This window comes from Prionailurus viverrinus, chromosome D2 (assembly GCF_022837055.1).
Source record: "Prionailurus viverrinus isolate Anna chromosome D2, UM_Priviv_1.0, whole genome shotgun sequence".
Taxonomy (NCBI): Eukaryota; Metazoa; Chordata; class Mammalia; order Carnivora; family Felidae; genus Prionailurus; species Prionailurus viverrinus.
In genome coordinates this window covers 44535567-44548842 of record NC_062571.1, presented here as the reverse complement: position 1 = coordinate 44548842, position 13276 = coordinate 44535567, and the positions used below count along the sequence as shown (strand labels likewise).

Here is a 13276-nt window from a genome sequence, read left to right as displayed (position 1 = left end):
GTCTGAGAGTCATCTAAGAGAGTGAGAGGATGAATTGGGCAGGGGAGTCTGGAAGCACACCAGGCTGCATGAGGGTCTACTTGAGGTTAGCAGTTGTGCTTCTAAAGTTAGACCCATCACTGTGCTGGTATCCAGCCTGGATTTTTTTTCTCCATCATATTCAGCTATAAGCACAGAGTTGTTTTAAACCAGAATTGATTCTTTCAGGAAACACAAAGTCAGCACCTGTTGTCTGTCAGACCATATGTGGAGTGACAGGGATCTGGACATGGACAGAGTCCAGCCCCAAGGGAGCTCACTGTTGAGGTGGGGAGCAGACATGTTGATGGACACATGAAGTCCAAAGGGGTAGATGCAAAGATAGGCTACTCTGGGAACACAAAAATGGGGCCTGGATCCAGGAGGATCTATTCTTCCTACTGGAGATGTCAGCTGAAATGATTCCTGGAGGGCGGGTGGGTTTTAGTCCAATGAGGAAGGCAGGGCACAGCATGATGGACAGATAATGAGCCCAGGGGAAGGCTTGGAGGCCTGAGAAGAGGCTAGAGATGATGGATCTGGAATGCAGGAGGCTTCGAGACTGAGCATCTTTTGCCAATGGTATTGCCCTGGTTTTGACTTAGTGGAGGATATGGACGTTCAGCCTCTGACACATGTCAGGGCCTCAGTTTGCTACCCGGCTCAGCAGCATCTGACCCAGGCTGAGGTGACACTCACAGCCCATCCCTCAGGACCTGTCACTGAGCCCTGCTCACTTACAGGGTCCAGACTGAGTTTCGCAAATCTGAAACACATGACCGCATATGCCTTCCTTTCAGAAACTTTGGCTGCCAGGGTACCAGACCTGAGCTCAATCCAGAAGATGCACCCATGAGGGAAATTTCAGACTGCCTTGGTGAGGGAGCCTCAGTCCTAATGGGCTCTGGATGCTCAGGATGGCTCAGGCCTTTCTGGGTTAGGTTGGGCATTTTCATCTTGTTCTGGGGACTGAAGATACAACTATCAGAGCCCCTTGGAGCCTGCTTCTCATAGCCAGAAGGGCAGGTATTTGATGAGGTAGGAGAGGAGCCCCTCTCCTCGAAGTGGATCTGGACCATGCTGGGAAGTTGGCAGAGGGGGTGGACATGGAGGACAAGGACAGCACACAGTTAAGCTCCCAAGGCCCAGAGCTGTCACTTAGGTAGCAGAAGGATTTTTAATTTTTAAGGATTTGCGTTCTGTTTACAATGTAATTAAAAAACGCAAATTTTATAGAAACACATTTGTAAAAAGTGGAAATCTCACAACTGTTCAGGGCTTATTCCCCCTGTGTTTATTCCTATATTTATTTACATTTATTAATGGTTACTTTTTACCAGAATGCAGATCGGCTGTATACAAATACATTTTTTTCCTAGCAGTTTAGTTTGGGCATCTTTTTATTTCCATAGCATTCAAAAACATGGAATATGGAAAGAAAGCGATGTGGAGGGAAGGTTGGGGAGGGAGAGGAGTGTGGCTCTGCTGGGTACTCAGTACATGCCAGGCCCTCTGTGGCTGGCCCCAGGGCTCACGTTTGAAGAAGGGCTTTGTGGCCTCCTGTATCCTATAAGTGCATGTCTTCCTGTCATGAGCTACACCGCCCTCATCCTGATGGGTCATTAAGTGTCCTCAGAGGGTTCCCCAGCTGGGATTCAGAACTGCAGTCACTCTCATGACTGACTGGATACAAAAGAGTGTGTGTGATGCCCCCGCCTCACCTTCCCCCAAGCTTCCATGATGGGCCCTGGCAAATGTTGAGGGTGCTGTTCCTGAGGAGAAGACAGATTTCCAGCCTGCCAGCCTCTGCTCTTGGAAGGCACAGCTTCTCCAGGTCTTGTCCCACCCACAAGGGCACCCTCAAAGTGCTGGAGAAGTACATGCCCTCAGTGTGAACTCCAATGGCTAAAACACCCCCTACACCCTCGATCTAATCTCATCCTCCATTATTTTCCATAATTCTTACTCTGCTTTATTAATTTTCATAGTACTTTTTTGATCACTGGATACATGACATTGGAAGTCTGCTGACTACGCCCCACAGGCCACATCAGCAGCCTACAAACTAACACTGTTTTTCTTTTTTGAAACATTTTTAAAGTGTCCTAACACACACACACACACACACACACACACACACACACACACACACAAACCCAAGGGATATGTGACAGATTGGTATGTGGCCCTTATTGCCCACATATGTAAAATTTGTCCCTTTCCAGAAAGCATGCTGACCCTGGCATTCCATCTGTTTTTGTTGTTGTTCATATGTTTGTTTCTGTCTCCCTACCTCTACCATATAATGCCCCAGAAGCGAGAACTTGGTGTCGTTCATGCTGTATCCCTCACCTAGAGCAGTGCTTGACACAAGCAGATGCTTAGAAAAGGTGTTTTGGGATGAATCAATGGAAACATGAAGACACCTGTGAAGCCTTTCAGAGCCCAAGGTTGAGAGGCATCTCAGAGTATGTCAGCCTTCTTCCGAGGTCCTGTCCACCTTAACAGCCCCAGGTGTGGGGGAGGAGAGACCAGGAAAGGTGGCAAAGCCTCGGGTAGGAGAACACTGCATGAGAGAGGAACCAGAGAGACTGGAGGCACAGGGGAAAGCCCTGGTGAAGAGACTGAGGAGGGGCAGAGAAATGGTGGAGAGTTGAGAGCACTGGTCCTGCAAGCAGCCTGTGGAAACCCAGCCAGGCCATCCCAAATGACTCAGGTAGCGTCATCTCCTGTAGAGTCAGACAAAAGCAGTAGAAAAAGGAGGCTGCTGGGATGATCGTCAAGGCATCTGTGGGCTTTAGTTCATGCAGCTTCACATTAGGATGAGCGTCCCCACCCTCCCATGCCTTTTGGGTCACTCCACTACTTTCTTTGCTTTTTTAAGGAAGAATAATAGGGCTTTGGGATTTAGATTTACCAGGACTGTGATTATGGCAAGCCCACAGTTGTTAAAATCTGTTTTACATATACTGTATATTGATTCTGCTCCTGTTACAAGTGTATTTATCTCCATTGCTAACATAAATATTTCTGTAACATGCAAAGATGTATTTATAAATTCTGTATTATTGATTTTTTTCATGTGGCAAACACATTTATCTCTTTGTTAATGAAAACGTATCTAGGAAATAGTAAGATTGATTTATGGAGAAAGGTATGGGGAGGGAGGTGGTGCCGAGCTGGGTAGACTGTCCTTGGCCACAGCTGAAGGAGATGTTGTGGGACTTCCAGAAAGTGTGTGTGCATGTTTATTTGGAGGAAACTGCTCTCAGAGACAAAGGATGTTTGCAAAGGCTTTCTGCAAGGCAGTCTGGTGTGTTTGTAGGAGTCAGCTATGCTTTCAGCTAGGGGAGACTCCCAAAATTAGCATCCGGGCCAGGAGATATAGAGAAGCATCTCCCATTGGTCTCAAACTCAGTTTCCATAGGGCACAACTGAGTGAAAGATACAGGCTCAAAAGTAGGCTTGGAGGAAAGGCTAGGCCTTGCCATGGAAGGATTCCAACACTACAGGTTGTTAAAAGATGAAAAAGTAAGGAGATAGGCAGTAGACTACAGGAAGCCAGGGGCAGCTGCAGAATGTGCATGCTTGCAATGTGACACTTCATTAGTGAATGCAAACCCAGACAGGGCAGCCTGGGGAAGATTCTTTTAAAGACTTCCTTCCATAATACAGGCAATGGTGTTATAAAAGCATATGGTGTCACGTGGTAGCTACACTTGTGGTGAGCATAGCCTAATGCATAGGGTTTTTGAATCACTATGTCATACACCTGAAACTAATGTAACATTGTGCATCAACTATACTTCAATAAAAATAAATAAATAAAGACATCCCACCCCAGAAGCTTCCCTCACCCAGGCACTTACTAATTTCTCGGGAAAAACCTCTGCTAGGCAGTTCCCATCATGGTTCACAAAAAAAAGGGTCCATATGGCCTGCCAAAGGAGTTTTGGTGTCTCCATGCTTACTCTGGATTCAGAATTCCTCAGGTTGTCACTCTAGGCATCCTGGGTACCTAAAATGTGTACTGCTCACAAGGCAACCCATTGGATGCTGATAAAGAGGCATTTGCATGTACCTTGGCAATAACATGGAAGCAAGAAACTCGACCACAGGCCTCTTACTAGGAAGGCAAATGGGCAGATGCCAAGACAGGCTTCGATCTCATGAACCTAGAAAAGTCTAAAAAAGCTGCCTGTCCTCGGTTGTTTCCATCCAGGTGTGACCATCCCAGTCCCAACCCTGATTAGTCCTTTATACTGTTCTCTGTTTTGACCATTTGAACTGCTTATTGACAGCCTAACAGAAGGGCCACCATTTTTAAACATTGACCATGCACCAGACCTATGTCTGTGATCCTTAATCTTCACCAAATTTGTGAGAAAAGTATGAGTGAATAAAACTAGGGTCTCAGTAGGTGATTCTGAAACCTGCACATGCACCACACTCACCTGGAGGGCTGCAAAAGTATATAGATTGCTGAGTACCACCCCTAAGTTTCTGATTCAGTAGTACTGGGGTAGGCCCAAGAACTTGCATTTCTTCAAGGGCCCTGGGTGATGCTGATGCTGTGACTCTGAGGACCATTCTTCGAGAACTACTGGTCTACCTCAAACAGCTAAGGTATCCACAGGCAGGATTCACACCCATATCTGTATGATTCCAACACTGCATTGTGTTAGCTGATATGAATTGCCCCATGGTGTGTGTTCCAGATGGACCACCAGGGCCTTCTCCAGTCATATCTTGTCTTAATGGAACACCTTACCCCTTGATTCTCCATCTAGCTACCTCTACCCATCTTTCATGGCTCAGTTAACATTTTCTCTTCTACGAAGCCTTTCCTTAGCTCTGGCCATAGCCAGATGCACCTCCCCTTTGCTTCCAGGGTCCCCCATGCAGAGCTCTATGTCAGCCCTCTCATGTTGTTTAGTGACTACTGTTGTACTCCTCTGACCATTCTCCCATCCCTCACTGTGAACCCCATGAGGATGCCTGCCATTCATTCCTTGCTGTGTGTGCCATGGTGCCTTACCAAGTGGCTATTCAGCAGCTGTTGGTGGGACAACTGCTTGAATGACTCTAACCAGTTGTCAGCATGCATGACTGAGGTTTATAGAGATAGCACCAGTGATGGGCAGATCTTCATCTCTCTGTGTTGAGGGTGCAGGGACACTTTCTAGAAGTCATTGCTGAAGAGACTACTTTGAGAAACATGCTAAATTAAGTGTGTTAGTGATGCCTTCTCCAAGCTAAGCATCCCTTGCTTGTTCAGATGGGTGTGCTATCTGATGTGCACATCTGTCTTTCCCTGACTGCCAGTGTTGGCTCGGAGCCTGGTTGGCCCATTGCTCCTATACTCTTTCATTCCTCCCCCTTTCAAAACTGATGAGAGGATGAGTGCCCCAAGGAAATGACGGCTTTGGTGTATGAAGAGTGGAGTCCTCCTGCCTAAACCTCTGAATGTTTTGATAGTGTTATTTACACAGAAGTATGGTAGAAGTACCTACTGTGTGCTGGGCATGTTAGTGAGCTTGGAAACTTTCCTTGAAAGAGCGTGTGTGCATCTGAGATAGGAGAGATCCCTCTGCATGGACTCATGGCTATGAAAGATGATATACGGAGGCCATGGGGCTGAGCCATGAGGCTGGCACAGCAAAAGGAGGTGGTGTTTGGGGGCGGGAGCAGTGAGGTCTTCTGGGACAGAAGTGGACATGAAGCCATAAACATTTGGGCTGCCTACTTGTCATCCAGAGATGATCCCCGAGCCTCTGGCCAGGGGTACCGTCATGAATAAATACTAAGAGGCGAGAGGAAATCTCCATTTCAAATGTGGGGATGGAACAGTAGTGCTGAGCTCCTTGGCAGTTACGCATTCATTCCATACTCATGGAAACTGCAGTAATTTAGAGCAGTTCAGTATTTAGACTCAACTGTGTAATTCATCTTGATGTTTCCCATTCATCAAAGCCTTGTGTTTGTTTGTATTACCATGAGAAAAATAAAAAACGTGGGAAAAAAGATCCCCCCTTCCTTTCATTACAGGCAAATTACGACAGAGTTACAACCCTTGGGGCCCTTCAAGCAAAGGAACATCTTGCTTCAATTAGATATAAATAATGAACAATAATTAGAAAGATTTCTTCATCGAATTTGTTATTTTGTGTTTCCTTTCATCTGTAATGTATTGAAACAAACACTGAGCTCTGTTTCTGGGCCATGTAGCAGGGCCTAAAGGAACTCCATGGAGTGCATCTCCAAAGCAGGAAGAAGCACCCATTTTTGGCTCCTCTGTGTGCATGTTGTGAAGACTGGTGTCAGCCCTGGATCCAGTGCCATGGATGTAAAAAGGAGGCTGCCTCAGCTCTAGTCCTCCAGATTCCTATAGTCTGCCATGCAGAATAATTGCTACTAGTTACCGGCCACTCAGTTTGCGTCAGGAGCTGCTTTACAAGCTAAACACACATTATTTCACTTAGTCTTAACAGTAGCCCTCTGCCACAAGCTCTACTTCTAGCCCTGTTTTAAGTGTTTCGGAAACTGAGGCACAGAGAGTTTAGCTAACCTGCCAGTCCTGTGGTATCAGTACTGGTGGAGCCAGGAGGTAAGGCAAGTGGTTGGACTCCAGAGATGTTGCTTCCTCTCACTCTGGGATGCTGTTCTCTCAAATCACAGTGATATTATGCAGCCATAGAAACCGTACAAGGTATAGAGATGGCACAGGGAGGTGATGGCTTCACATGGGGAAGGGAGGCACCCAGATCTTCAGGGTGTCTGCAGAAGAATATCTGGTGGATGAGTGAGATAAACGGGTTCCAGACTGAGGAAGCACCATGGTCTGGTGCCATAGATGGGGACTGTGTGGGATTTCTCGTTTCAGCATTGGCTGTGGAGTTGCATGGAGGCAGGGGCAACAGCTGGAGATGAGACCAGAAGATGGAGGGTTGGGTAGATCAGGTCGAGAAGATGGGATCTCCTCGTGGAAACGGTGACTCATGGAGAAGTGGGGATGATGATCCTTGTTGTTACAAAGGAGAAACGGATTTCCAGAAGAGAAATAAAGAGTGATTTAGTTGGAGCCTGGAGAGAGAGGCTGCCTCACCACAAAGCATTTGGGGATTTTTTTTGCCAGTTTATTCTATATGTGGCATTCTCTCAACACACTGAACCAGGTGATGCTCACTTAAGGCAAGTGAGAGCTTCATGCCAATTGGTCCTTCCTGGTCTGACTATTTTCCTACCCCCAAGAAAGCCTCTCCTTGACCCCTAGCTCAGACATCTGCTGGTGGGCCTTCCCGATGCACTCCCCGCCTCCAACATGCACCTGACTTGAACTACCTGCTTCTCCTTCATGTACAATAAACCCAAGGCTCTTGGAAATGCTTTGATTTATCTCCACCATCTTTCAATAATACTTAGCACCTAAAAATCAAGAGAATTCATATAAAAATCCAGTTTTCTTTCTTTATTAGAAGGCAAACTGAGGGGTAATGCTCAAAGTGCAACAATGGGTGGAACTCTAGAAGAGCCACAAGTTTTGGAGGGGACATGCATATTCACTGGCACCACCTGAGTGTGTGCCTCTGCCCACACCAGTTCTAAGTGTCAGGGACTAGTCATCATCATCCATGTTGCCAACATGTATTTCCTTCCTGTGCCGTAGACATTGGAGTTGGAGACCTTTAGTATCCAGCCTCCCGTGTTGCCCTGTCTCCTCTATTGTGATTGTCTGTCTATATATTTCTCTGGCTAGACTAGACGCTCCTTGAGGGCAGGGATGATGTCTTATTCATCCTTTTGTCCCTTGATCTCAGCACAGGACCTGGTTTTAGGTATTCAATAACCTTACTGAATCAATCTACACTAAAGAAACATAACTGTGGTAGAATTAGGCCCTGATAAGTCATGCTCTGGGCTGAGGAACTCGAGCTATTTGAAGTTGGAAGTGATGAATGTGGATAGTGGGCCACAGCTGGTCTCGGTCTTCAGGAGGACTTTACAGCCCATTTATATCCCTGCAGTGTGCAACATGTACACATGCCTCACTACCTTTTTGCATTTCAGGACATTCCAGGACCTCTCCAAACAAGTTGATATGTCTTACGGTACAGTCCGGGATTCTGCTGTGTATGAGTACTTCCGAGCCAAGGGCACCAACCCCCTGGAACAAGACAGCACATTTGCTGAACTCTGGAGGACCATCAGCAAGAACGGAGGGGCTGACAACTGTGTGTCCAGTCCTTCGGAAGGCATCAGGAAGGTAGGTGAGAGCTGGCCACCTAGCCACATGTGTGCTATGACTGGCTGTGGGCACCATCGTCTCCAAGGTAGGAGACACCTTCTCAGAGCAACTCCTTTGAGTAGCCCTGTCATCTACAGGGTGATTCATCTTCAGCCAGTTTGATAGAAATTTCTCACAGGCATCTGAGTGTCCATAGGAGATGCACACATTCTTTAGGTAGATGCCCATTCTTGGCAACAGAAGCAGAGGGGCTGCTCATTAAGTATATTCTAAGTTTCCAAAGGGTCAGTGAAGAGCAGGCAGAGTAAGCCCCCACATATGGATCTCCTTCCTCATGGGCCCATAGGATGGTAGCCCTGAGGAGCCTGCCCATCCCAAGCGAGAACACTCAGCAAAAGCAGAAGCTGAGGACCAGTTAAGAGGTGGAGGGACTTAAGGGACAAGGTTGAGGAGAGGGTGAGCACACTGTGGGCAGCCGGGGGTTAGAAAGGGGAAGACCACACCTAAGGGGCAGAAGGCCCAGAGCAAGGGCTGGCCAGTTGGGCCTGTCTGTGGAACTGTGCTTTGGAAAAGAGGTGTTCTTAGGGGATGGTGGTGAGGACAGCAAACCTAGGATGGAGGCCATAGTGGGGGAAACTGACAGAGAGCAGGGAGCGAGGAAGCCAGGGCCAGAGAGAAGAAGGACATAGTAGCAACCATCATTCTTCGGCAGTGGGTTAGACTCTGCTCATTTATTTCATTTAATTGCCCACAATGGCCTGAATTAATCATTGTTATCCCATTGTACAGGTGAGGATCAGAGATGTGGGGTCACACTCGTAGTTAGGTCCTGATGCCTGGGGTTCCAGGCTGTGTTTGGCATTTACCCACTGTATGCTGCAAAGCCCCTAGGGGTCAGTGAGGAGGAAGATGGTAGGATGAAGGCAGGTGTCCTCTAAGGATGCTACTGGTGGTAGTGTCCTGCTATCCAGTGACCCTCACATGCAATGCCTACTGTCCCGGAGGTCCCTAGTGAATGGTGTAAGAAAGACATGCACCTGTGGCTAGGACTCCTGCCTCTGAGCAGACGGGCATTCCACCCTGCCTCAACATCTCCTCTTCTCCCTTCTGTTCTCAATGGCTTCTCCTTGTCATTGAGCCACGTGAAACAATAGAAAGCGTCTGGGCTCTGAAGCCTGACACACTTGGGTGTGAATGCCAGCTCTGTACTAACCAACTATGTGAAGTGGAGCACACTGCTCTTCCTGTCTGGAACCTCTCAGAGTTGAGAGAGGCCCTTTGGAGGTCTCCTTAGAAAGGTAAAATATTCAGGGGTGCCTGGGTGGCTCAGTTAGTTAAGCATCTGACTTCAGCTCAGGTCATGATCTCACGGTTTGTGAGTTCGAGCCCCACGTCGGGCTCTGTGCTGACAGCTCGGAGCTTGGAGCCTGCTTCGGATTCTGTGTCTCCCTCTCTCTCTGCTCCTCCTCCACTTATGCTCTGTCTCTCTCTCCTTCAAAAATAAATAAAAACATTAAAAAATTTTTTTTAAAGGTAAAATTTTCAAAATTATATGTTATGGTAAATTTTGAATGTTTATGTTGAACCAAGTGATACCTTAACAAAAATAATAGGCTGCAATGTAAATATGCTATCCCCATGCTAACGAGATTTATTAAAATCTCTTTGTTTTTAGTGATTTACAAAGGATGGCACTCTAACCTCGAGCTGCCAGGTCTTCCTTCATCCCTAATAAGTGACTCTTTGTGGTTGTAGGTGACCTCATTTGGAAGTAATGAATACAAAGTTGACTTAAGGCTTTTTATGAATGTAGGCCTGGGCCAAATGGCCTTTGAGTTTCCGCTCTCTGCTTTCTTTGTCTCTCATAGACAGCCAATACTCCCATTCATATAGCATTTTTATGAAGATTCATTGCAACAGTGCTACAAAAAGTGCTTCTTAGAAAAGATGGCTACTTTTGACTTTATTAAACTTCCATTTGTCGTAAGACACTTTAAAGAAAATAAAAAGACAAGTCGCACACTGGGAGAGGATATTTACAACGTGTTATCACCAATGTAGGATTAATATCAAGATGAGAGGAAGAACTTTTATAAAAGTAAGAAAAATTCAAACAGTTTAACAGAAAAATGGGTATAAGACTTGCACAGGCCTTTCACAGAAGAGGGAATGCATATGGCCAGTAATTATAGGAGGAGATATTCAAAATCATTAGTGGTCTAGGATATGCAAATCAAGAACATAAAGGTATATCATTTTACACCAATTAGACCTGTATAAAATGAGAGGTGGTGGAGAGGACTGGAGTAACAGGTGGTTAATTGCTGGTGGGAGTGTACCCAGTACAACCACTTTGGAAATGAGTTTGTTATTCTCTTATAAAAGAGAACATCCACATACCCTATGACCCAGTGATACCACGCCTGTGTATCTACCCAAAGGAAACTCCTGCATGCACTTCAGAAGTGAGAAAGGTCAGGGTAACATTGCTTATAGTCAGAACCCTGGAAACCATCCAAATGAGCTTTACCAAGATAAAAAAAAATATGACCTGCAATGAAATGAATGGACTACAGCTTCATGTAATAGCATGGATGAATCTTAGCAGAATAACATTGAGTCAGAAAAAGCGTTCAAGGCATTTTCATATGGATCAATGAATAGAAAACAACATACGACTTAATACCCATGTAAAATGTATAAAACACACGCACACACACATCGAAAGTAATGATAAAATACAGAATTCATGATAGTGGTTCATATAGATGGGAGAGGCAGAGCAACAGGGAGGAGAAAAGCAAATGGTTGAATCGCAAGTCAAGGTCAGCGTTAGCTTTAGATTCACGGGGTTTTTTAATTTTTTTTTTCATTTCTCATTATAATAAATAACTAATGAGTTAATTAAAAAAGGGGTCATTCCTGGACAAAAGGATGGGTGTCCTGACCCAAGGGTTCAGGTGATTAATCCTAGTTTGTGCACCTCCCTTCCCTTCCAAATGAGTGAGTCCTGACCAAGCCAGGGAGAGTTTGGCTCCCACAGATGTCAGGCCCTTTTGTCTCTGCAAGCCTCCAAACCTGCCTAGTATTGTTCCTGGTGTACCATAAGACAGCAAACACCACCATAGAGCCCTCTGGAGGGTGATAAATCTGGAGATGGGTCATCAGGGAAATAGTTACTTGTCATCCTACTTACCCCTAGCCCATTGCTGGCACTTTGGAAATCATTCACCCTCTGGTAATATTTAGGGTCTTATCTCATGAATAAAACAATGTAAAAAAATGTGAGTAGTGGAAGATGCAAATAAAGGATTCCTTATAAATGCCTATAGCTTCGTGGCACAGAATCTAATCTTTTTCCAGTACATAGGATGTGTTACTTTTATGACACCTTCATTTTATAAACCCCAAACCAGCTTTGGGGTCACAAATCTCTCTCTTGCATTTGGATCTTTAAGAAAAAACTGAACTGCCAGCACTAGACAAATGTTAAGGGTTTTATAACTAGTGTCATAAAAGTAAGTTTATGGTATTGTCAGAAAATGGAGTGTGCTGCATTTTTTACTGGAAGGAGAGCTCAGATTTGCTCTCAGGTCCTCTTCATGTGCCTGTTTGGGGGGCTCCTGCACCTAAATGCTTGTCTGAAACTCTTCCCATCTCTTGCCCCTATGGAGCTGCCCCTCAAGCCCCACCCCCCCAACCCCAGGCTACAGCTTTGGAAACCTTGTGAATCCCACCCACCTGCTGCAGACCAGGCTAGGGATGACCATGCCCCAAGTGAGGTTCATGTCCTGAATTCAGGAGCTATAAGGAGAAATCCAGCCAAAGAGAGCCTGCTTCTGTGCAGCACAGGCAGCCTGGTAAAGGTGAGGAGGGGATGCCCCGAAGGGACATTGCCAGAAACTTCTTAAGCAAAGGGAGGATGACCTCACTTGTAATTTCCAGTTACTCTTTGGTGGCTCTGGCTCCATTTCTGGAGAGTACTTGGTGTGGAGTGATGTCTAATTACTACTAAAGTCAAGGAGCTTGGTGTGGAGGGTAACCTCAGAGAGCTGCGATTATTTTTTCCTTGGGAATGCTGCAGATTTTAATGACTTGAAACCAATTTAGGTGGGAAATTGCTTAGCAAGAGGTGATTACTTTTCCACAGTATCAGAACCAGGGAAAGGGATTATGTCATGGTTGCCCCACCTCTGTGACCCTTTCCTTCATGCTGGTGGCCACTCAGACAAGGAGGGGGCAGCCCTTTCCAGGCCCTGGTGAAGAGAACAGGAAGGAATTTGTAAGGGGAAGGAAGTTTTATTTATTTACTAAGAACCCACAGCATACAGTTTTTATAACAGACCTGCCTGGCACCCAGTGAGTCTCAATAAATACTGGGTTGCCCCTAAATGAGTCATCTGTTTACTGTTTGACTGAGCAGAAACACATAAATCTGAAATGTAGTTGGTGCCATCAGTACCATCAGTTGGTTACCCTCCATGGACTTCTCGATGGGAGGGGTAACGAAAATAACTCCAGGGTCCCTTTCAGGCTTGTCCCTTAATAGCCTTCTCTTAGGAAAGCAACCCTGCTGGTCCTCAAGAGGAAAGAAGCTGCCTTCATTTTTCTCAGCCACCTGCTCCTGTCAGACCTGAGCAAAGAGTAGACCAGATGTCAGCAACATTACAGTCCATGGGCTAAATCTTGCCCACTGCCTATTTTTGTAAATGAAGTTTTATTGGGACACAGACACGTTCTTTCATTTACAAACTATCTGTGGTGTCTTTCCTACTACTTCAACAGAGTTGAGTAGTTGTAACAGAGACCATATCGTCTCCAAAGCCTAAAATAGATATGATGTGGTCCTTTACAGAACAGGTTTGAGGACCCCTGGTCTAGAGTAACAGGTGTGCCAGGGATACCACCCCTAGGTCTATGTCATCTAAAAGCACATACACATATCCAGGTACTCATTATCTGGCTCTATATCATCTGAGAGTGCATGAGCACAGCAAGTAAGGAGACCATCTG

The 13276-nt window shown here is 45.9% G+C and overlaps 1 protein-coding gene across 2 annotated transcripts in view; it reads left to right on the top strand.

Moving 5' to 3' along the window:
- Positions 1–13276, top strand: part of GRID1 (glutamate ionotropic receptor delta type subunit 1) — a 691121-nt gene that overhangs the window by 642410 nt on the left and 35435 nt on the right. For both annotated transcript variants that reach the window (XM_047826480.1, XM_047826481.1), the window contains exon 13: positions 8086–8281. In XM_047826480.1, coding sequence (XP_047682436.1) covers positions 8086–8281 — 196 coding nt within the window. The remainder of the gene's footprint in view (positions 1–8085; positions 8282–13276) is intronic.